The 21,416-nt window shown below is 40.5% G+C and overlaps 3 protein-coding genes across 5 annotated transcripts; 1 reads left to right on the top strand and 2 right to left on the bottom strand.

Annotated features, from left to right (window-relative positions):
- Positions 1–1,556: 1,556 nt before the first annotated feature.
- On the bottom strand, positions 1,557–3,316 carry LOC122847278 (rab9 effector protein with kelch motifs-like). 2 transcript variants are annotated; one of them, XM_044144862.1, is made up of 5 exons: positions 3,253–3,316; positions 2,951–3,044; positions 2,276–2,348; positions 2,122–2,161; positions 1,557–1,874 (listed from the first exon to the last, which is right to left on the bottom strand). In XM_044144862.1, exons 2-5 carry the CDS (start codon positions 3,010–3,012, stop codon positions 1,792–1,794), a joined length of 258 nt encoding a protein of 85 aa, XP_044000797.1. In that variant the 5' UTR covers positions 3,013–3,044; positions 3,253–3,316; the 3' UTR covers positions 1,557–1,791. The 2 variants fall into 2 exon arrangements, 1 of the variants encoding a protein (XP_044000797.1); XR_006373363.1 differs by lacking the exon at positions 2,122–2,161.
- A 1,915-nt stretch (positions 3,317–5,231) lies between these two features.
- On the bottom strand, positions 5,232–7,692 carry LOC122819205 (nuclear factor 7, ovary-like). The gene is made up of 2 exons (XM_044095737.1): positions 7,514–7,692; positions 5,232–7,442 (listed from the first exon to the last, which is right to left on the bottom strand). Exon 2 carries the CDS (start codon positions 7,423–7,425, stop codon positions 6,037–6,039), a length of 1,389 nt encoding a protein of 462 aa, XP_043951672.1. The 5' UTR covers positions 7,426–7,442; positions 7,514–7,692; the 3' UTR covers positions 5,232–6,036.
- A 2,214-nt stretch (positions 7,693–9,906) lies between these two features.
- Positions 9,907–21,017, top strand: LOC122847114 (hippocampus abundant transcript 1 protein-like). Of its 2 annotated transcripts, XM_044144481.1 has the most exons (13): positions 9,928–10,238; positions 13,581–13,693; positions 13,945–14,043; positions 14,116–14,178; positions 14,684–14,811; positions 15,284–15,398; positions 15,487–15,705; positions 15,787–15,900; positions 16,258–16,329; positions 16,405–16,517; positions 17,126–17,223; positions 17,311–17,474; positions 18,217–21,017. In XM_044144481.1, exons 3-13 carry the CDS (start codon positions 14,035–14,037, stop codon positions 18,499–18,501), a joined length of 1,380 nt encoding a protein of 459 aa, XP_044000416.1. In that variant the 5' UTR covers positions 9,928–10,238; positions 13,581–13,693; positions 13,945–14,034; the 3' UTR covers positions 18,502–21,017. The 2 variants fall into 2 exon arrangements, with proteins under 2 accessions (XP_044000415.1, XP_044000416.1); XM_044144480.1 differs by lacking the exon at positions 13,581–13,693 and having other exon boundaries at positions 9,907–10,238.
- Positions 21,018–21,416: the final 399 nt, after the last annotated feature.

The following is a 21,416-nucleotide window of genomic DNA, read 5'->3' as shown; positions in this document are numbered from 1 at the left end:
AGTTTAAGACATTTAAAATAAACATATATTGTGTCATGAAGTGTTGCTTTAAAGTGGATCCCAACCTGAGCCAAAGTTTACCTGTGTTCAGAGCGTAAAGGTCCTTACAAAACGTTCCTCCTGCTCCGTAACCTCCAAACATGAAGAGCTGATCTCCAGCCTGAGTGAAACTCTGCCCCCATCTGGAGAGACAGAAACTGACGATATGAATATCCAGGATGTGACTCAGTGATTAAAGTGGATCAATGTGATTTGATCTGCTTGAGTCTCACAGGGCAGGAGGAAGTGATCCGCTGGTTTTAACCGGAGTCCAGGTGACAGACACTGAAATAAAGTCAGGATCCAGACTTCAGTCCAACATGCTTCATTTTCTCTGCACAGAAATGATTCAGGATGAGTTTTTTAACCTGTGTTGAAGACCAGGAGGTCGTCGGTTGGCTCGCCCCCCAGACGCCCTCCGTACACATAGATGTTGTCTCCAGTGGCAGCAGAGCCATACCGAAGAACCCTGGGAGCCACGCCGCTGGCTGACAGGCATTCCCAGGCCAAAGACACTGCAGAAAACATGGAACGTCATCAGAACGCTGAGAGACGTGAAGCTAAAGACCAAACCAGGAGGGAAGGAGGCAATGGGGCACTGGCCTCACCGACATCAAAGCTGTAGATGCCTGGGAGGCATTCAGAGGCTTCAGGACTGGAGGATCCTCCGAACAGATACAACTTCCCTCTGACGACGCTGAGCAGCAGACGATAGCTCATCACATCAGGGCCAAACATCAACAGTGCAGTTGGCTTTTCAAAGGTTGGTCAAACTTTCTTTGGACATAAGCTTCTTTTCCCCAGTTTATGTCCCATATTTGTACCTGTGCTGTTAGTGATTAACCCATTAGCGCTTCTATGCCCATAGCAATGAGGCGTGTCCTTTTTGTTGAAACAGTCTTTACATTCAAGGATCTTTGAATATTTAGAAAGCTATGATTCTGGAGATTTCAATTATAAATACCAACCAAGGATACAATCATAACACAGTAAACCCTTTAGTCAAGTCCAGTGATGGAAACACTTCCGCTAATGCGCTAGTAGCACAGCTAACTTTGAATACCTTTAACATACTTAGCTTTAGCATTAGCTTCTGGATAAATTCTAAAGCGCTAATTCACTTTTGTAAACTTTTCTACAGTTTTGTAAACTTTCAGTTGAATAAAGTTTGACATCTGAAGTAGTTAGAAGTTTATGTCCATGCTCTTATTTTGAAGTGTTTGAAGACTGTTTGCTCTGCAGTTTCATTTAATTTCCATAAAGACAGAAAGGAAATTGTTTTTTGTGACTCCTTTTCCTATTAAAAGAAAATAAATTCAAAGTAAAAACCTGGATGATGAATACTTTGTGTTGCAATTCACCCCAATATTGTTTTTAAATCTCCACCAACTGTCTGGACTGTGATCAAGGGCCACTCAGAATTGTTCCAAGGGCTGTAAATGGCCCCAGGGCCACACTTTGGACACCTCTACTCTAGAGCTTGCTGGGACATTAGTCCTTTAATCCTGGAAATGTTCTCCAGGTGATAGAAGGCCGACTTTGTAACTGTCTTTATGTGGCGCTGGATGTCCAAACCCAGATTTCAGCCTGATTTCTGGTTTCCAGCTGTGATAACTGAAACTGTGACTCCAGATTGTTCCTCTGTAGGTTCACGGACAGTACCTTCAATTTAGTTCTGGAGAAAGTTTTGGCACCTGTTCTGATTCATCGCGACCTCCATGCTACCTGCTGGCGGCCATGTTGGAGTGGGATTTACCAGAGTGTGTGTCCTTCTCTGGCTGATGGGATTTCTCCTCTCTGAGGAATCTCCTCCCAGGTCACCTCATCAGGAGTTACTGCAATCATCAAACCTGGGAATCATTTCCAGATCGCAGCTACATCACAGAGAAACTTCATGAGTTCACAGCCAAACCGCAACATTTAGCAAGAAAATAAGAGTCAAGAATGGATTTTATTCTGATTATTATTTTAGAAAAACTATTTTTAATGGACAACAGACTTACTGGACAGTCTGTTGTGTTCTTTGGTCAACATTAAAGCATAAAATGAAACACTGAAGGCTACATGCTATTGGTCTGCTACCTGTTAGCATGTAGAAGTCGGAGAAGTAAACAGGACTGACCTAAAGAATGAAAACAAAGTAAATAAATTTAGATTTAATCTCCTTTCAATGTAACAAAAAAATAGTAAATGATCATAAATGTGTTTCTTGTTTTAGTTTTTGTGTTTTCGTCACCTCTGGGCTGATGCTACTCGCTCCTCCGAACAGAAAGGCGACGCTTCCAGCCACAGCTACAGCGTGACCATGTCTGCAGAAACATGCTCAGTTTAAAACCCGTTGGCGTAACAGACTGTTATTCAGTTTAATTAGCTACTGCTGACATCACTCCAGGGCCGGACCAAGCCTGTTTTGGGACCCAAGCAGATCTTTTGGGGGCCCCGACCCAACATCTCAACATCAGATGCATTATCGTTCCTAAACTATTTTGTTTAGCATACTTGCTAGCATTAGCTTAATTTGTAATTAGCTTACATCACATCAGAGTTATTATAGCTGATGATTTTAGACTTACAGAAATAACAAACTAAAAATAATTGTTTGGATTTTGAAATGCGGAGTAGTATTTTAGGTGTCATATTATTTAATTTAACTGTTTGAAAGTAACATCAGGTGCTAACACTAAATTTACAATTAAAACAAGTTAATATTTTATTTTTCCCCAACAGAGGCAGCAGCCATCAACAGAGAGATTAACTATTAATGTGACACAGTTTAATAGCATTTAGTTTGAATTATTTAATGTTATTAGATATATATATATATTTCTTAATGATGCTAGCTTGGTGCTGTTGGTGCCCTATGCAGCCGCTCCACTTGCATTGCCTTGGGCCGGACCAGCGTCACACTGACCTGGGACTCGGAGGTTCTCCTCTGATTTCTTTCTCCAGCCAGTGGCCGCTGGCTAAAGCCATCTTCACCTCTGATTTCACTGCTGCTCCTCTTCCTGTCACACATTTATATCACAGATACTTTATATTTACTTTCATATTTCTTCTGTTTGCGTTTGTAGCAAAACGGTAAATCTGGCTGTAATGACGCCTTTTGTCCGCTAGAAGGCACTAAAAGCTGCCAAATAACTTGCCATCATGACGCAGGTTTTACAGACAGAGAAAGGTTTGATTAATAAAACCATAATAGGGATTTGAACTCACCTGCTGAGGTCTGGAGGTCTCAGTTCAGAGTCTCTTCTTCTGTGGTTCTGTGGTTGTTTCACTGAAACCAACAATAAGAGATCCGGCTCAGCTTACAGGTAAACCTACACCTGGCCACTGTTGCCATGCAACCACCTCCAAATACAATACAATACATTCACTGAAAAAACTCAACAGGTGATCTAACTTTAAAAGATAATGTTACAAGTAATCAGATTTATCCTATATAATAAGTTTATTAATTTTTCATGTCAAACAAATATAAATAAAATACATTTAATAATCTTATATTAATTACATTTGTCAACTTAATTTTTGTTTGGCCACATCTTCAAAAGCCTCACTCTGGTTTTTCACAAGTTTGTGTTTAACACAAATTTCTGCATCTTCCACAATCACAAATAAATTTCTCCCAGTGGTGGAACACATCGGCTGAAGTCATTCTGCAATGTTTGGGAAGAATCTGAGCTCCTTTCTCAGAATAACACCAAATCAAGCATAAATGACAAACAATGTTGGTTATTTTGTAAAATGTTCTGATTTTTAGCACAAACTACCACATTTTACAGACCTTTTGAATTTCTGACAATACAAAAATCCATAGAAAAAAGAAGAATCACGTTTCCTCCATAGTGTAATCAACCTATTTGGCCACATGGTGGAGCCAAACCCACCTTATCTGGTCCAACAACAGTTTACAGTTTCACTATTGTGCTTCATTTCAGATCAGTTTGATCAGATCAGATCAACTTTAAACAGTCTAATCAATAATCAATAATCCAGTCCTGCCAACCAAATGTGATAATTTGCTCTCAACCAAAAGCCTTCTGGTTGTTTCTTCTTCTCTGGTTGCTAATATCAGGAACTATCTGAGCTGTATCAGATTAAGGACTTTAGAAATGTGAATAAAGGCAAAGATTCAACAGGCTTTATTGTCTCCATACTGCAGTCGTCTTATTTATCCAAACAATGGAGCCAAACACACAATATGGAGGCCAACAACATGTAAAATTGGACTCAAACTGCTGATTAGAGCTCAGTGTGTTTAAACACATTTCAATAAACATTAAAGGGTTTCATATACAAGCTGACTGTGAACATCAATAAAGGATTGTGGCTCACTGGAGCAATGGGACATTTATTTTCAGTAATGAAAACCTTTAAGGCAGAAAACCTTTCAGGAATGAAAACCAGCCCTCTGCAGGCGGTTGAGACTTGCAGAGCACCAGGCGCTCTGATGGTAGCGATGAGGGAGTCGAGCAAAGGGCTGGTTGGCTGTGAGGGATCCGTTGTAACTGGTTGCACTTGTAGTTTGGCTTTGTTTTCACAATTCTTATCTTGGAGAACATAAGAATGATCCAAATGCATTCAGTCTTGATGCTCCCATTAGTTTCCTCCTTAATTATGTTGAGATCTTGTTTACTTCATCCATGTTGTGGAAACATAAATATTTTAAAAAGTATCTGATATGCATAGACACTGTAGTTAAACTACACTTCATATTGTACTGTAGGTAGTTGGTATGGATGGTGAGGGTGTAAATATAGTAATGACATCACTGTGGTGCGTTCATGTGAATGCATGGTTCTTCATTCTCTTGGTCTGGCTCCAACATGGAAGCAAACTGGATGGTTGCTGACATTTTTAATAAACTTTGGAATAAAAAGTTTCTATGTCGGTAGATAATTATATGGCTTCTTATCAAACTACAAAAATGTCAAACAGGGTGGAGTGGAACACTGTGACCTGGAGCATGGCGCAGCGTAAAATGTCTCATTAACATTTCAAAAGTATGAAGCCAAATGAGTTGCTCTAAAACGACTCAGAACAGAAAAACGAGGGTCTGTAGACCTGCAGATCTACTGTATATAGACCATAAATGAAGGATTTACATGTGAAAGGATTTAAAAGCATGACATGTTTAAAAGATCCCACCATGAAAGCCGCATGAACAGCTTGGCGCCCCCTGCTGGCTGTGGCTCCAAACTGAGACTCTAAAAATGACAGTAAGTTCTGTAAATGGAAACCAAAATAAAACCTCAGAGAAGAAATGAATGGAAATAACATTTATTACAGTTCTGCAGTTATTTCATCCATTATCTCCTTAAAAATGTAAAACAAATTATACAGAGATGAAATGAATAAAACTTCTTCCTCTGTTTTGTTTCAAAACTAAAACTAAACTCAGACTAAAGAATCAGAAATGAAAGATTAACGCTGCCCTCCTGCAACAATATTCAGTTTTTGGTGCTTCACAAACATCATGTAGAGTTTATCATTGTTCTGAAATCTTTACAGTAACAAACTGGATGATAATCTCTTAATTATGAAGCTCTGATGAACCAAAGTCTTTGGAACTGAACTGAACAGAAAGTCTGTAGACCAGATTAAAACCTCCTGTTATTAACGATGGACAACATGGACTTAGATTATTATCACAGTATTTTCTGGTATTTACTGAATAATAAAAGTGATGATAGAAAGTATAAACAGCATCGATCAGGGAAATAGTCAAAGCAACACAAATAAAAACTTAGAAGTAACTGAAAAGGTGATTTCAGATTCATTCAGTAGTTCAGTTTTATCACTAAGCAGCTACAAATAGACTGCATTCAATTAAACATGTTGACATTAATTTCTGCTATAATGGAAACAATAGTTGGAAAGTCAGAGATGAAGAATCTCCAGATGATCAGATCGTCTCCAGTTTCCTCTTTAAAACTCACAGTTTCAATCTGATCAATAAGTTTTTATTTGGACTTTGTGTTCTTCATGCTGAGATCATCAGAGCTGCTGCTTGATCACTGAGATCTTCATCGGTACGATATTTAATGTTTTATGAGTGCCGAAGAATGGAAACATCTTGTGAGTGAAGGTGTGTGTGAAGGTGTGTATGTGTGTGTTAGTATCCAGATCAGAGAAGGACAGCTTTCCTCTGTCCCAGTCCAGATTCACTCTGATCCTCTGGAGATTCTTCTGGACTGAGAGACGAGTGGAAGGAGCTGGAGGAGAATATGCTGAGTAATTACCTGAAGAGAAAAATATAAACAACCATCCAGACTTTATGTATCCCTTCCTCTGAACAGACTCTTCTAACACACCAAGTCTCCAGACTTTACTGTCTCCAACATCAACATCCCAGCTGTGGTTCCCTGAGTTAAAACCATCAGAACTCAGAACAGACCGCCAGTAAAAATCAAATCTCTCTGGATTATCAGGAAGTTTCTGTTTCTCTCCTACTCTAATGCTGGTCAGATCTTCAGACAGATAGAGTCTTGGACCAGCCGTGTTTGGGTCCAGAACCAGAGGAGTGTAGGTCACCATGGTCTCCATGTTGCTCCAGATGTTGAAGGCCAGGTTGCCCAGATGTTTGGCCTGGTCTATCAGAGCTCCTGAGGGCAGCTGTGGATCCTCCAGCAGGGGGCAGCGCTGGACTCTTTCCACTGCAGCCTTGTAGTTGTGCAGGAATGAGACGTCTTCAGCTCTCAGCTCCTCCTCTGTGGCTCTGACTGTGTCTGAAAGAGCTGCTATCTCTCTGCTCAGAGCCTCCATCTTCTCCTTCATCATCCCTCTCTTCTGCTCCTCTTCCTCCCTCAGTGCAGCCAGCCTGGCCTCCTCTTCCTCTGCTAGAAACTGATGAAGCTGCTTAAACTGCTCCATAATCTGCCTCTCTGTGTGTCGGGCCTGGACCTTCAGGTGTTCTGCTGTCTGATCAAACTCCTCCTGAACTTTCTTCCTGAGCTCCAGCTTCTTCTTTAGAGGCTCCAGAGTTTCCTGAAGGTTCTTCTTGTGTTGCTGAGCGGTTTCATCAATGGGTCTGAATCTGTGATTGGTGTGTTTTTCTGAATCTCTGCAGACGAGACACACTGGCTGCTGATGGTCCAGACAGAAGAGTTTGAGTTTCTCAGAGTGCAGACTGCAGAGATCCTCTGAAGCTCTCTGCTCTCTCTGCTGTAAGAAAGACTCACACAGATTCTTCAGAGCCAGATTACAGGGAGGATCACTTTTAGAAGATCTCCTTTTACAAACTGGACACTCTCTTCCTGGTTTCTCTCTCCAACATTTCTTCAGACACTCCTTACAGAAGCTGTGACTACATGACAGAATAACCGGATCCTTAAATATTTCCAGACAGACCGGACAGCAGAGATCATCGTCTGATCTGGAAGCCATTTTGTCTCAGAGTGAAGCTGAAATCACAGCAGACAGAACGTCAAACCAGGAAGTCAGTTTCTCTCCTGTAGAAACTTTCTGAACTTACTTTCACTTTGATTTGCTTGTTTTTCCTCCTGCAGCAGTCTGTGTTTCAGTGTCTAGTTGCTCAGTTCTCTCTCTGTTCTCCTTGTTCAGTGTTAGTTTGATTTCAGTCGGAGACGAAGGCAGGGGTCAGAGTTCATCCTCAGGGCGTTTACTCAATGAGTTTTTCTCTGAACTGTTTCCTGTTCATTTTTTCCAAGAGTTCCTGTTTGAATTACAGTCTGGAGGCGGAGATGTGGCGCCCTCTAGAGGATTTCCAGTAAATCTGCAGTTTCAGTAAAACTACAGCCCTGGAGGTGAAGGTAATGTTTGGTGTTGAGTAAAATTTACCTTCTTTCAGAAAATAGTTTTTAGAATCTGAAAGTTTTTTTCACACTGAGGCTTAAAATGTTAATTTTTAAATATTACAGAAAATACTGTAAATGCAAACAATAAAATATATCTAAGAATATAAATTAAGTAAATAGAAATAAAATCTACTACAGTAAAAGAAACACCAACTATTGATGAACCTTCCCCGTTTATGCTGTTAAAGAGTGACACAGATATTACTCATTATTAATGCCGACTGACTGATAGATGAAGATTTTATTAAAAATAAATTGCTACAGTTATTTCATACTAATCTTGGTGGTTTCTAATGGAGTCTAGTGATTTCTATATTGTTTCCATCGCTAAAGCTAACAGTCAACCAACCACCAAACCAGCTAATCATAAAACCAACCAACCAGTCAAGTAATTACAAGTAATCAAATGTATCCAATATGTTACTGTTTTTTTTTCCAGTAGCCCGATCGTTTTCTGGATGTGAGCAAATCCAGAAAATAGTTCAAAATGTGAATATTTCATGCAAAATTATTCATTTAATCTCCATGTTAAAACCAGATTTGACTACATTTCTTCCAATTATGACAATAGTAATGATGGCAGCAGCTGCATCTCATAAAACCCAATAAACCCTCATCATGATTTGTATTATTTGCTGCAGAAGCAGGTGATCAAAGCGGCCTCCGGCGATCAGAGGATGGCGGTTTCTCTGATGATCGATGACGTCAGCTCACGTTTTTCTTCCGTCGCCACGTTTGGATCATGTTTTATTCATTCAAACACAATCCTGCACAAACACACACAGTACCAGAACCTCAGCCGCCTACACGTGATCCGCTCAGCTTTTCTCCTCCGTCTGCTGCTGTCAAACCAATCGGGAAACATCAGGATTTTCAAAATAAGACGCACATGGACGGATATTTCTGGAAGGACGAAGTAGAACCGCAATAAAACACGAGGGATTTTATAAATTATTTCTCTGAAAGTGTTGCTTTTTGGACATATCAAAGAAAAACGTTTTCCAGCCGTTTTTGGTGTGTTTAAATTTTATTATGAAGACGTGAATGTTGAGCGTGAATTTGTTACATCACATCTCCTTTAGGTCCAGACTCTCCGATGTCTAAATGAGATTTAGGGGAGAAAATGTCCATTTCTGACATGACGCCATATTGATTCTCCTCAACCTGATTCCGGACTTTAATTGGAAATATCAACAATAGCAAAACATAAAAACAGAACCGAACCGGACCGTGTTGTCAAAAGAAGAAGAAGAGCAGGAAAGAAAAACAATTTAATTTCAAAATAAAAGACCTGGACGTGTGCGTCATCCAACAAAATCGAGGAAAATGTGAAAAATAATGAATTGTAATTCCAGATTTGGATAAGTATAAAAAAAATTAATTGGAACATGGACAACAAATTTTGGATATTATGGAAAAAAATCCATCCACTGGTGAAAAAGCTGTTATAAATTGTACATTTATAAAATCCATAACTTGGTAAGACAAATTTTAAGTGTTTTTATTTTTGTATACAATAGGGAAATGTAACAATGTAATTTATCATTTTATCAATAAATTACCAGTGAATAGGTTTCCATAGCCACTTTTTTAAAAGTCAAAACTTTTTTTACGTATATAAATTATGAAGGAAAACATGCTTAATTATTTGTTTTACTCAACATTTTTGCATTATTAAAAACAAAAATCACTTTACTCTCAAAATTGTGGCATTAATGCTAAAATTTTGACTTTTTCCCCCTCAATTTTCTGATTTTAACCTCTAAATTCTGCAAATCCGCCACAGACCATCATACTGCCATCATCACGAAGTTCCACTTTTGTGAAGAAAAAAAGTAAGAATTTTGATATAAAAGTAAGAAAGAAAAGAAAAAAAGTCAACATTCTGTCTTTAATTTCAGAATTCTGTCCAAGAAATTTAATTAATATTTAATTCCTTTTGGGATCAACGAGGTCTTACTGAATTTGAATAACATTTCAAACTTAATTTTTTTTTTTAATTTATTAGATAAATCACAGGCTCTTATTTCGTAAGGTGACCGGAAGTATCGCCATGGTTCGGCGGAACTTGACAGCGTCATTAATCGTGCGCATCACCAGCACTGCGGACTGACTGACTGAGCTGGACGTCTTCTAGAGGAGTGAAGAAAAAACAATAAATCTTCCAAATTCTGTTGGGGTTTATCTCATAATTAGCTCGGTTCGGCCTCTTGGGGGCTAAAACACGAAGGAATCCTGGAAGCACCCGGAGAACCGCGGATATCCACGCGGCAAGGATGCTTCATGACCCGCAGCAAGTGTGAGGACATGGCGGCGGAGCCTCCGGCGGCTCCCGGCCGGGTGGTGCTGGTCAAGAAGATCATCATGAAGGACGGAGCGGTGGTGAGTGTCCGAGCCGCCATGTTTACCACAGGAAACAGAGCCGAACCGAGACATTTAATGTTGTTTTTTATAGAGATTCTGTTTGGATGTACCTCAGTTGAACCGTTGTTTCTGTCGGGGAAATAATTAAATAAACTGTCACGTTTATGACGTAACATGGAATTAACGGACGTTGACGCTTGAAATAAAAAAGAAAAATCAAAGTAAACCGTTAGAAATTAGATTTATTCGACGCCATTTTATCTATTTATAGAGCTAAATCACAGTTTAATTTCATTATTATGAATTATGTGAAACAGTTTATAATTTGTAATTGTTCAGGCTGAAATTGAAAATAATTTAAATACATAAAATAAGGTCGATCTGGTTCTGAACGGTCTGGTCCAAAATGGCCGTGTTCTGTTCTGTTCTGGGAGGAAAGTGAAGGTGGGAGGGAGGCTGTAATGGAGATACACACACACACACACACACACACACACACACACAGGTTGGGCTTATAGCGGCGGTGCTGATGCGGTCGGGATGGATCCATCATGGTGTTACATAACAGCCCCCTGCCCGGGCCGGGACGATCCTCCCCGGGGCGGGCGGGCGGAGGAGCCGCTCGCTGCGGATCCAGCGCTCCGCCAGCGTCCATTTTAACACCAGAACAGACGCATTTACCGCAGCTCACACAGAAAATGTCTGAAAACAAAAATATTTAAAAGACTCGATTTAATTTAATAATTTTCCCTTAACGTCACAGAAATAAAATATTTCACCAGAAAGGGCAAAAATATACTCGACCTCCAGAGTATTTACACATATTTTATCACTTAATACCTTGGTTTATTTTGAGAATTTTCACAAAGAGGTCAATAATTGTGAAGAATGGAAACTATAAAATGTTTTCAGAATATCCTTCATCAAAAAACAATTTCCAAAGCTGGTATAGAGATTCACCTGCTTTGAAAAAAAATAAATAAATATATATATATATATATATATATATATATATATATATATATATATATATATATATATATATATAAATAAATATATATATATGATGAAATAATATGTGCTTTTGTATCACATAAAATTATAGAAGATGATTAAAAATACAAAACGTACATTTTTTTGCCATTTCTGAACATTTTCTGTCAATCTGAAGTGTTAGAAATGTTAACATCATTCATAAATGTATATTTTCCCTGATTAAAGTAAAAGATTATTAATAGATAATAAAAATATCATATTTGCTCATGAAGGTGTGTAATAAGAGTTTTTTTATTAAACATGGATGAAGCAGAATTTCCCCCATTTTTTCTTTCAGGACAAAATAAACCAACAGTAATGAATATCTTCTTTGATTAAACTACAGCTTTATTATAAATATAAATTTCTGTATTAAACTTTGATGTTACAGAAATAACCCAGCAGAATGAAAATGGATGGAAAATCTGAAGTTTTCTTTTTTTTCTCTCAACAAAGAAACTTCTGAGTGAATTTTTGCAGAAACCAGTTAAAATGTTGGTTTTGGTGCCGTTTCTCACTGTTTGGCTTTAATCTGCAGTTTTCTGCATTAGAGAAGGAGATTCACTTCAAACGACTTCCAACTGGATTTCACCCAAAAATCAATTCTTTATTTTCTCTCTTTTATTTTGAAAGTTGAGGCCAAAACAGTAAAACAACCTCAGAATAAAAACAAGAAAATGTAAGTCAACAAGCTGGAAGCTAAAAATAACAACTAGAAGTTACACTTGAAACAAACACATCCATATTTAAACACTTAAATAAATTAAACATAGTTAAAGTATTATTTGTTGTTCATTTTAACCTTTAGCAGCTTCAAGCTCATTTAGATACACAATATAACTTGGTCACAATAAATCAACTAATCATATAAATGAAAACAAACTCAATAATTTCATTTGTATGATTTATTGTTTTTCCATCAATAACTGGATGATAAAAGTTTTCAGTCTGGTGATTTGGTCTCAACTAAGTCTTTTATTCTGAAGGACAGTTTTGTTTACAGAGACTTCATAATTCATTCCATTTATTGTTTCTTTTTATATATTTAAAATGTTTTCCAGTTAAATGTTCATTAGAATTTAAAGTTGGTTGATTTTTAACAGTGTATTCTTGTATTTTTATGCCATTATCATTAAATTATTGGAAAATGATCTCAAAACAACAATATTATCGTTTATTGTGATAACTTCTGGGACGATTTATTGTCCAGCAAAATTTATTATGACATCTCTAAATGTAACATTTAATTAATCACTTTTTTTAAAATACCATTTTAATCTGCACTTTAATAAATATAAACCACTCGCAAAATAAATTTCAACATTACATTTTGACCAGAGTGTAAAGATTTGGAGAAACTACAGATTAAACAAAATGTGTGAAGCGCTTCACACCAATCAATCAAACAGCCGAGGATTCTGGGAAAACAGTAAAACAATGTCAGCTTGTTCTGATCGAAGGTCATCATGTCTCCTTCAACCAGAAATGGGAAATTAGTTTTGAAGACTCAAATAGAAATGTAAGAAGTTTATCTTAAAGGAAACCAGACAGGAAACTTAATGAAGCTCCAGCTGGTTGCTAATGCTAGCTGGTTTAGTAGCATGAATGTTAGTTTTAGTGCATAAATTGGTGAAGTTCTAAAGAAAACTTTTAATCAGTTTGACTCTTAGAGCATCAGGTCATCTGGACTCTTTCCAGATGAAATCCAAACTTTTCTCTCAAGCCCTGGTTCACCTGTATGGTTTTTCTTCCACTAAACTTTCCATCTGTATTTCCATTTCTATGTATCTTTTTGGGATCATTGTGAAAGGCTGGACAGATTCTGTATTAAAAATCATTTTTATTGGAAATTAAATGTAAATATTCCAGTTTGAGATTTATCTGTAAAATTTATTTTCTTGTTGGACCAATCAAATGAAAGCTTCTCGCTGTTCCCATGGTAACACAGAGTCCAAAACCTGCAGGAGGGAAGCAGCAACCAGAACCACGTTAGTTGAGTTAACTGTTAGCGGGTCGGACAGGCCCACGATGCCAGCAGCTAAACATGGATCCAGATCCGGTTCTGGTTCCGGTTCTGCAGGTTCAGTCCAGTTGTGTTCCATCAGGCCGGTCCGGTTCTCTGCTCCACTTCTTCTCTCTGTCAGGAAACTATCTGTGACTAGAAAATATGAAAATGAATAAATCAGAGTTTCAGTTCGTCTCTGTCAGCATCAGCAGAACAGAACTTCATGTTCCGGAACCTTTAAACCCGATATGAAGCTGAAACTGGACCTCCAGGTTCTGCTGTGTTTGAGGACGGATTATAACGTCTCTATTTGTTCACAGGGAGGGAAGACTCGGTTCTGGTCCGGTTCTCACCTTTATCTGGGGCTTTTGTTGGTTTAATGGTGGCCTCAAGGCGCCCAGGCTCTCATTATTCATGTTAACATGGCTGCCAGGTAGGTGGAGAAACCACGGAAACTCTGGAGGTATTACACATTAATACAGACCAGTTCAGTCTGAAGAGGTTCCTCGGTCAGGTTCAAGAGTAAACTTTATTAAATTAAAACAAAACCAAAGTTCTTCCTGGTTGGATGGATGTGCTGAGAGCTGATTGGTTCTCTGGAAGCAGGAAGTTGTGATGAAACGGAGCAGACCTGAGGAGTGTGTTTCCTGTGAACGTTGAGTTTTGATGGTTTGTGTGTTTCAGCCGCAGCAGGGCATCGGCCGGCCCAGCGTCTACCACGCTGTGGTGGTCATCTTCCTGGAGTTCTTCGCCTGGGGTTTACTCACCACGCCGATGCTCACCGTAAGCAGAAACAACAACCTGCTGGTTTCAGATGCATAAAATCTGTTTCTGTAACAGGGTGTGTGTTTGTAGGTTCTGCATGAAACGTTTCCCCAGCACACGTTCCTGATGAACGGCCTGATCCAGGGAGTGAAGGTGAGGGAGTGACTGGTTCTACTGAAACCTCTCAGTTTGGTCCAATTTATCATGTTAAAATACGAGCTTGTTTTAAGTTAATAATCCATTAATATTAATGAGAAAGTTCTAGATCCATTAGCAGATTATTTAATTTGTCTTGTTATGATAAAATAAATAATCACTGGAACTAGAAGTTTTTATTGAGGAGTTATTGACTTAAAACCAGCTGCTGAAAAGAGTTGATTTAATGAGGAGAGCATGAGACTGTCATTAACATTCTAGTGACAAGTTGACACTTTTAATTAAATGTTAATGCATCTTTAGGTTTGATGTTTATAACAGTGTTATGTCAGTCTTATGCAGAACCCTTCAAATAAAGTCTTACCCTGAAAACTTCTTGTTAGTTTAGTTTTATCTCAACTGTCCTAAGATGTTAAGTTTATAAACTTAAACTTCCTGTTAAGCTGCAGCTGCAGCAGTCAGTCAGGACTGTTGCTCTAATGATGCTGCTTCCTGTCTGCAGGGTCTGCTGTCCTTCATGTCCGCCCCGCTGATCGGAGCGCTGTCAGACGTCTGGGGACGAAGGTCCTTCCTCCTCATCACCGTCTTCTTCACCTGCGCTCCCATCCCTCTGATGAGGCTCAGCCCCTGGTAGGAGCTGCATCCCACTGGTTGGATGGAAAAGTGAAACTTTGACTAGATGGCTGCGTTAGCTCATATTAACCACGTTTTAGTGAAACATGGCAGTCAGGATGGCGTGTTTATGTCCAGAGTTTAAGTATCGATGGTTCTGTGAAACATTCTTTATAAGAACCAAGCGGCGGCCCGGCTCCGGTTCTGATCATTTATCAGAGCGGATGAAGTTGGTAGGCACAGTTACCTGTGCTGAACTTACAGACGTCTTCCAGAGACTCTGGTTACTTTGGTAAAGTATTTATAATCACATTTAATCAGGTTTTTATGAAGGAAAATAGTTTATTTGTAACATTGCAGTCATTTCTAAATCAGAAGTTTTCAGTAAAATGTGCAGCCTGAGTTTTTCCGTCTCAGGAGTCGTAAATATCTGCGTCACTCCGACCCAACTGCCGACCTTGACGCTGCTCTCTGACCTCTGTGTGTCCAGGTGGTACTTCGCCATGATCTCCATGTCTGGAGCGTTCTCCGTCACCTTCTCCGTCATCTTCGCCTACGTTGCTGACGTGACGGATGAGAGGGAGAGGAGTACCGCTTACGGCCTGGTAAGAGCCGCCCGTCGGGTCGGGTCGGCCCGGTCCAAACTCTGAGTGATGTAACATCCTGTAACGTCCGGCTGCGTTTCCTGTCCAGGTGTCGGCCACGTTCGCAGCCAGCCTGGTGACGAGCCCGGCCATCGGCGCCTACCTGTCGGCCTGGTACGGAGACAACCTGGTGGTTCTGCTCGCCACGCTCATCTCTCTGGCCGACATCTGCTTCATCCTGCTGGCCGTCCCCGAGTCGCTGCCGGACAAGATGAGGCTCAACACGTGGGGCACCCCGTTCTCCTGGGAGCAGGCCGACCCGTTTGCTGTCAGTAACCAGGAAATGTGACCCTGTAAAAGGTTAAAGAAGCGACGTGACAAACTGTCCCTCTGTCTGTCTCTGGTCCAGTCTCTGAGGAAGGTGGGTCAGGACTCCACCGTCCTGCTGATCTGCATCACCGTCTTCCTGTCTTACCTGCCGGAGGCCGGACAATACTCCAGCTTCTTCCTCTACCTGAGACAGGTGAGTCCTCAGCTTCCTGTCCACCAACACGGCCCAACATGGCCGACGGCTTTAGCATGAAATGACTGGGAGGAATGGGAGAGGAGGAATGGTTTCTGAACTGGTTCCTCAGATTCAGCTGGATGGTAAAAAAACATTTCATCATTTTTGGTATCAGAACAAAAAGTTTGATTTCAAAACCTTCCAGAAGAAGATCAGATCAGAGGATCAGATCGGTTTCTCATGTATCGATCACTGATCTGCTGATTTATCAGTTTGGCCCGATAATCATTTTCCCGTCTGGATGAATTCCAGAAAGTTCAGAAACATTTTAATATTTTAACTTAAATAAACGTTGAGCTGTACGTTTCCCTCCAGGTCATCAACTTCTCCTCCACCACCATCGCTGTTTTCATCGGGGTCGTCGGCATTCTGTCCATCGTGGCTCAGGTACCGACCCAGTCCCACACGCTGCAGGTCCTTAAACCAGAACCAGAACCAGAACCGCTCTGTGTCTCTCCTCAGACGCTCTTCCTCACGCTGCTGATGAGATACCTGGGCAACAAGAACACGGTTCTGCTGGGCCTGGGCTTCCAGATCCTCCAGCTGGCCTGGTACGGCTTCGGGTCAGAACCATGGTAAGACCAGCCGCCGAGTTCAGCAACCAGAACCAGAGTTCTGCCCCATCATCAGTTAGTCCAGGATAAACAAACTGAACTCAAAGCTTTTCTGACATTTTCTAAAAGCTTCGGTATTTTTTCAAACTGTGGATCTGTTGGTAAGATATGAGCAGTAAATATCCTACCTGCTGCGGCTCATACAGACTAGCCATGCTAACTGAGTTAGCATGGCTAGCTCAGTTAGCATTTCTCCCTCTCTCCTGTGCTTCATGGTTTTTTAACTGAAATTATTCTCAGAATAATCTGCTGAATTTCTGTATTTCTAAAATTACAACTTAAACCTGGAAATGACATGAAACTAAATTGGATCGATTACAAACTGATTTTATTTAAGTTTCAGAGATTTATCACCATTAAACCATCATAATGTTTTAATTTAGACTAAAGATGTCAAAATCTGTTAACTGACATCAACTGACCATCATAATAAACACATTTAGAACACATTAATTCAGTTAATTTGAACCGTTTAGAAAGCCAGGACTCTCCCATCCATCCTTCAGAAAGAGTTAGTGTTGTTCTGCCAGCGGGGGGCGCTGTTCCTCTGACTGCTGTGTGTGTGACAGGATGATGTGGGCGGCTGGAGCCGTGGCGGCCATGTCCTCCATCACCTTCCCTGCTGTTTCTGCTCTGGTGTCGCAGTCGGCTGACCCGGATAAACAAGGTGAGTCCGACTGGTGGCCCGGCCTCTGGCCAGAACCAGAACCAGAACCAGAACCAGAACCCGCTCTGACTGTCTGTCCACCTGCAGGAGTCGTCCAGGGGATGATCACGGGCATCCGGGGCCTCTGTAACGGTCTGGGCCCCGCCCTCTACGGCTTCATCTTCTTCCTGTTCAACGTGGAGCTGAACACTCTGGACCCGATCCAGGAGGAGTACAGCATCGACCCGCTGCCGCTACACGGACCCACAGAGGTACAGAACCCTTCAGAACCACATAGAACCATTCAGAACCATTCAGAACCACATAGAACCATTCAGAACCCTATAGAACCATTCAGAACCCCACTACCGGAGCGACAGCGGCTGGTTTTCAGTCTGCTGCTCGGTTCTGAATGTCTAATTTATAAATATAGCAGAACCAGACAGTAACTGAAATGATCATTTTATTCTCCAGTTCATGAACAGAAAGAGATTCCAGTGAAATGTGAAAGTCAGGGTGTCCAAACCTTTTGACTCATGGGCCAAGAAAGAAAAACTAAAGAGGATTTTTCACCTTTGTTTTATTAAATCAGAACTGAACACATTTATTCTCAGTTATAAGAACATGATTTCTCTGAAAACACTTTCTATGTTTAGTCAAGTTGAATAAATTAGATAAAAGCTGATTTGGATAAACCTGCTTCTACTTATTATAAGAACTTCAAATATTTATATATAAACTACATATAAAGTTATTTTTTCAAGTAATTGCTGTAATTTATGTAAATGGCTTCTGATTTTACTCATCAGTGCTGTATGAGTTCTGTCTCATCTGAAACATAATATTTTTTTTAAAAAGCAAAATAAAAAAAAACAGTTTAATAATCAGTTTTGTATCTTTCTGAGCTGGAGTTGAGGGTCACAGTAAATGCGTTGTGGGTCCAGAAACGGCCCGTGTTCCTCAGGTTGAGCCCCTGCCTGGTTGCTGACCTGCAGCGTTTGTCCTGTGTTGCAGCAAGCGCTCATCCCCGGGCCGCCCTTCCTGCTGGGCGCCTGCACCGTGGTCGTCGCCTTCCTCGTCGCCCTCTTCATCCCCGAGAAAACCTCCTGCTCCTCTTCCTCCTCCTCCTCTTCCTCGGAGCTCTCCCTCAGCGACAAGCCCCTCCCAGACAGCAAGGAGGCGCTGTCCTCGCTGGCCGGCGTCCACATCAACACGCCGCTGCCGGGCAGCGATGAAGAGGCCCCGCCCTGCGCCACCGCCGAGGACTCTGAGCCGCTGCTGCACGACAGCATCGTCTGAGGAGCCATGGGGGCGGAGCCTCTGACGCTGTGTTTTACTGTGTTTCCGTTAGCAACGCGGCCGGACTGAGTGTACTTTTCTCGTCGGAAGTTTTTGCCTCTTTGCCGATCGGCGGGATGAACTTGTTGCTTCAGAGGCGCGCCGTCCTGACCAATGAGGATCCATCTTTAATGAGCCAATCGGACACAAGCAGGGCGGTCTGCAGGGAAGAAGGGGAATAAATCAGACGGGTGGGAGGAGGCAGATCCTTAACGTTTTAATGGAGGATTTCACTTCATCTTTAAGGCTTTTTTTTACTCTTTAGGTCATTTTGAACGTGTTTAATTCAGAAGTAAACTTTAATGGCAGCCAAAACATCCAGGTTTATTTATGCGTTTGTTTTTTGAATCATTCAGTGTGTTTCTGTGGGTGGAGATTGTATTAAATCCAGCTAAAACAAGAGAAATGAACCGTTTTTAATCTCACTCTGAGATTAAACCAAAGCAAACTATTGATTACTGACAATAATTAGAAGGAAACAGGAATGAATCCTTACATTCCAAGAAAAACAACCATTTTGGGTTTTATTTTTCCCAGTGTGTCCCTCTACCTCCAGTTTTTGTTTCTCTCAGTGCTGCTGGCTGCTGCCAGAGGAAAACCCTCCGCCTGGCTCCCTGACGCCTCGGCTCGGTTTCATTCGTTCCAAACCAACTCAGTTTCACTCCAGGCTTTTTCCCTGGCAGCAGTGAAACTCCTGAAAACAAACTTTATACTTGAAGCATCCGACAGAGATTCCAAGAGCTTTAGAGAAGATGTGAAGCAGAGTTTTAACAGTATTTAACTGCCACACTGTGTACAGAGTTAGCCATGTCATGACTTTAAATGTAAATGCACTTTTGAATGAAACTCTGGTTTGTAAATACTGTAAGGGTGACGTGGGGTCGGCTAGTTTTCCCTGTCCGGTCGAGTTTAGAGGACACATATCATCACGTTTTCCTTTTTAAAAAAAAGGTTTTTTCAGGTATTTTGCTCATGATACATGCAGGAATTTTCTACATCTGAAATAGAAAAATGTTGCCAAAGAGTGCTGGTTTTCAACTCAGAACTTAGCATCAACATTCAACTGTAGTAGAAACTAATCTGAGATCAGAAACTGAATATTTCTGGGATTTCTGCAGCAACGAGACCTAGCAAACCAGCACCACATGCAGGAATTTAAAAGCATCCACTGGTGTAAATAGCTGCGTTTCCATTACGAATCTTGATATTCTGCTAACATAAAATAACGTAATTTTGCAGTTGCTGTGTTTCCTTTAAATAACAAATACAGTTAAAAACTCCTGAATAATTATATAAGGTGTATATTACTGTTAATCACAGAACAAGCCAAACTATGAAAACTATGATTTGTAGTCCAGACAATCTGGTAATTTGAAACAGAAACTGAGATAGCATTAAGGTAGATGTAGTTTCTGCTCCAGTTCTGACCAGCATTCTTACTCCTCACTGGCACATCCAAAAGCAAGCCATACAGTGATTATTCAACTCTCACTTTTCTCCATATAATCTGTAATTTCTTTCTTTTACTTATAGCAATGTAGCTTATCGTTCTATCACTTCACCCACTCAAACAATCTGTCTGACTCTTAAAAAGTCACTAGAAGCTAATGCTAACCATCAAGTTTCTCTCCTTCATTTGGCTCAGACCTGGAGAAGAACAAGCTAAGTTATCATGACTAAACATGAAGAGCTTTGGTTAATTTTGTCAACAAAAACCCAAAACTTTCTTAGCTGATGAACTTTATGCTCACAAACAGCCGCAGTTAGCATTTGAACTTCCTGTCCAGATTATGAGATGAAAACAATCCCTGACGCAGATTAATTTCATTCTTTTTTTGTTTTCTAGCCTGACTGATGATATGTGTCCTGTAAATCAAAGGCTAGCTGTTTCTGCTCTTGGAATGCTTCTTCTGGCTTTTTAATTCCCACCTCCAGTCAGAACCACAGAAGCCTTTTCAGACGGGAGGAGGAACTTCTCCAGAACCAGAACAGAACTGAAGTGCCGTTCTTACAAACCTGGGAAGGCGGGATCCGTTTTTCTCACGGGTCGGTTCGGAAACATCTCCGTGTTTTCTGCTTTGTGGGCGAGTCCGGCCTCGGATGGGCAGCTAAATGTTTCCGTGACGTTTTTGTATCCAATCAGAAGTGATCTCAGTATGCTAACACTCAGACCAGCATCAGGGCTGGTTTGTTTTTAAACTGGAATTCAGCAGAGCTGGATTGAAACCACTTAAACACCTTTATTTTTTTAGCTCTTTTGCTAATCAAACCATTTGGTGAAACGGTTTTCCTTTGGAAGTGTTCCCGCCTCTCCTCAGCGCTCCTGTAAATACTGATCCCAGCAGCGGCCCGGTGCGATCCGCTGTGAAACCGGGCCGGTTCTGTAAATACTGTACATGGATTGACTGGATGTCTGTTGATGTGAGCTGAACTGGGATGTCGTCTATTGATATTAAAAACGTTTCAAACACGTTTCACATCTGCTTCATGTCTCATTCCTGTTCACTGGAAAATCTGATTAGTTTTGGATTTTCTTCCAGATTTTGGTAAGTATGGATAAATATTTGGTACCACTGGAGATACAAACCAGCTCTCTAAAGATGAACTGGAACAAACGATGATGGATGTTTGAACATTCATCTGATCATTGGTTCATCCATCCATCTTGTCCCAATCAATGCAGTCTTGCTTATTGTCCATTTATTTATATTAATACATCAGTTTAAAACTATCCATTTTTTCTGTTTGTCCATCCATCAATTTATTCTTCATATTGGTATGAACCTTAATTCCACCAATTCATTTATTCCAATCTGTTTTTCTTACAGTCCATTCATTTTCTAATTTTAACATTAATCCATCCATCCTCTTCCGTC

This window comes from Gambusia affinis, linkage group LG17, assembly GCF_019740435.1.
Source record: "Gambusia affinis linkage group LG17, SWU_Gaff_1.0, whole genome shotgun sequence".
NCBI lineage: Eukaryota > Metazoa > Chordata > Actinopteri > Cyprinodontiformes > Poeciliidae > Gambusia > Gambusia affinis.
Note: the sequence above shows the minus strand (reverse complement) of the source record. Positions and strands in the feature narration are given on the sequence as shown.

What these genes read in the sequence shown, in the direction of transcription:
- LOC122847278 (XM_044144862.1), bottom strand. Translation starts at nt 3,012, where the DNA reads ATGGCTTTAGCCAGCGGCCACTGGCTGGAGAAAGAAATCAGAGGAGAA. An exon ending in CGAGTAGCATCAGCCCAGAG is followed by an intron (nt 2,162 to 2,275) that starts GTGACGAAAACA and finishes TTCATTCTTTAG; the next exon opens with GTCAGTCCTGTTTACTTCTC. An exon ending in CGACTTCTACATGCTAACAG is followed by an intron (nt 1,875 to 2,121) that starts GTAGCAGACCAA and finishes TGATGATTGCAG; the next exon opens with TAACTCCTGATGAGGTGACC.
- LOC122819205 (XM_044095737.1), bottom strand. Translation starts at nt 7,425, where the DNA reads ATGGCTTCCAGATCAGACGATGATCTCTGCTGTCCGGTCTGTCTGGAA.
- LOC122847114 (XM_044144480.1), top strand. Translation starts at nt 10,140, where the DNA reads ATGACCCGCAGCAAGTGTGAGGACATGGCGGCGGAGCCTCCGGCGGCT. An exon ending in TCTTCCTCTACCTGAGACAG is followed by an intron (nt 15,901 to 16,257) that starts GTGAGTCCTCAG and finishes GTTTCCCTCCAG; the next exon opens with GTCATCAACTTCTCCTCCAC. An exon ending in GGCTGACCCGGATAAACAAG is followed by an intron (nt 17,224 to 17,310) that starts GTGAGTCCGACT and finishes GTCCACCTGCAG; the next exon opens with GAGTCGTCCAGGGGATGATC.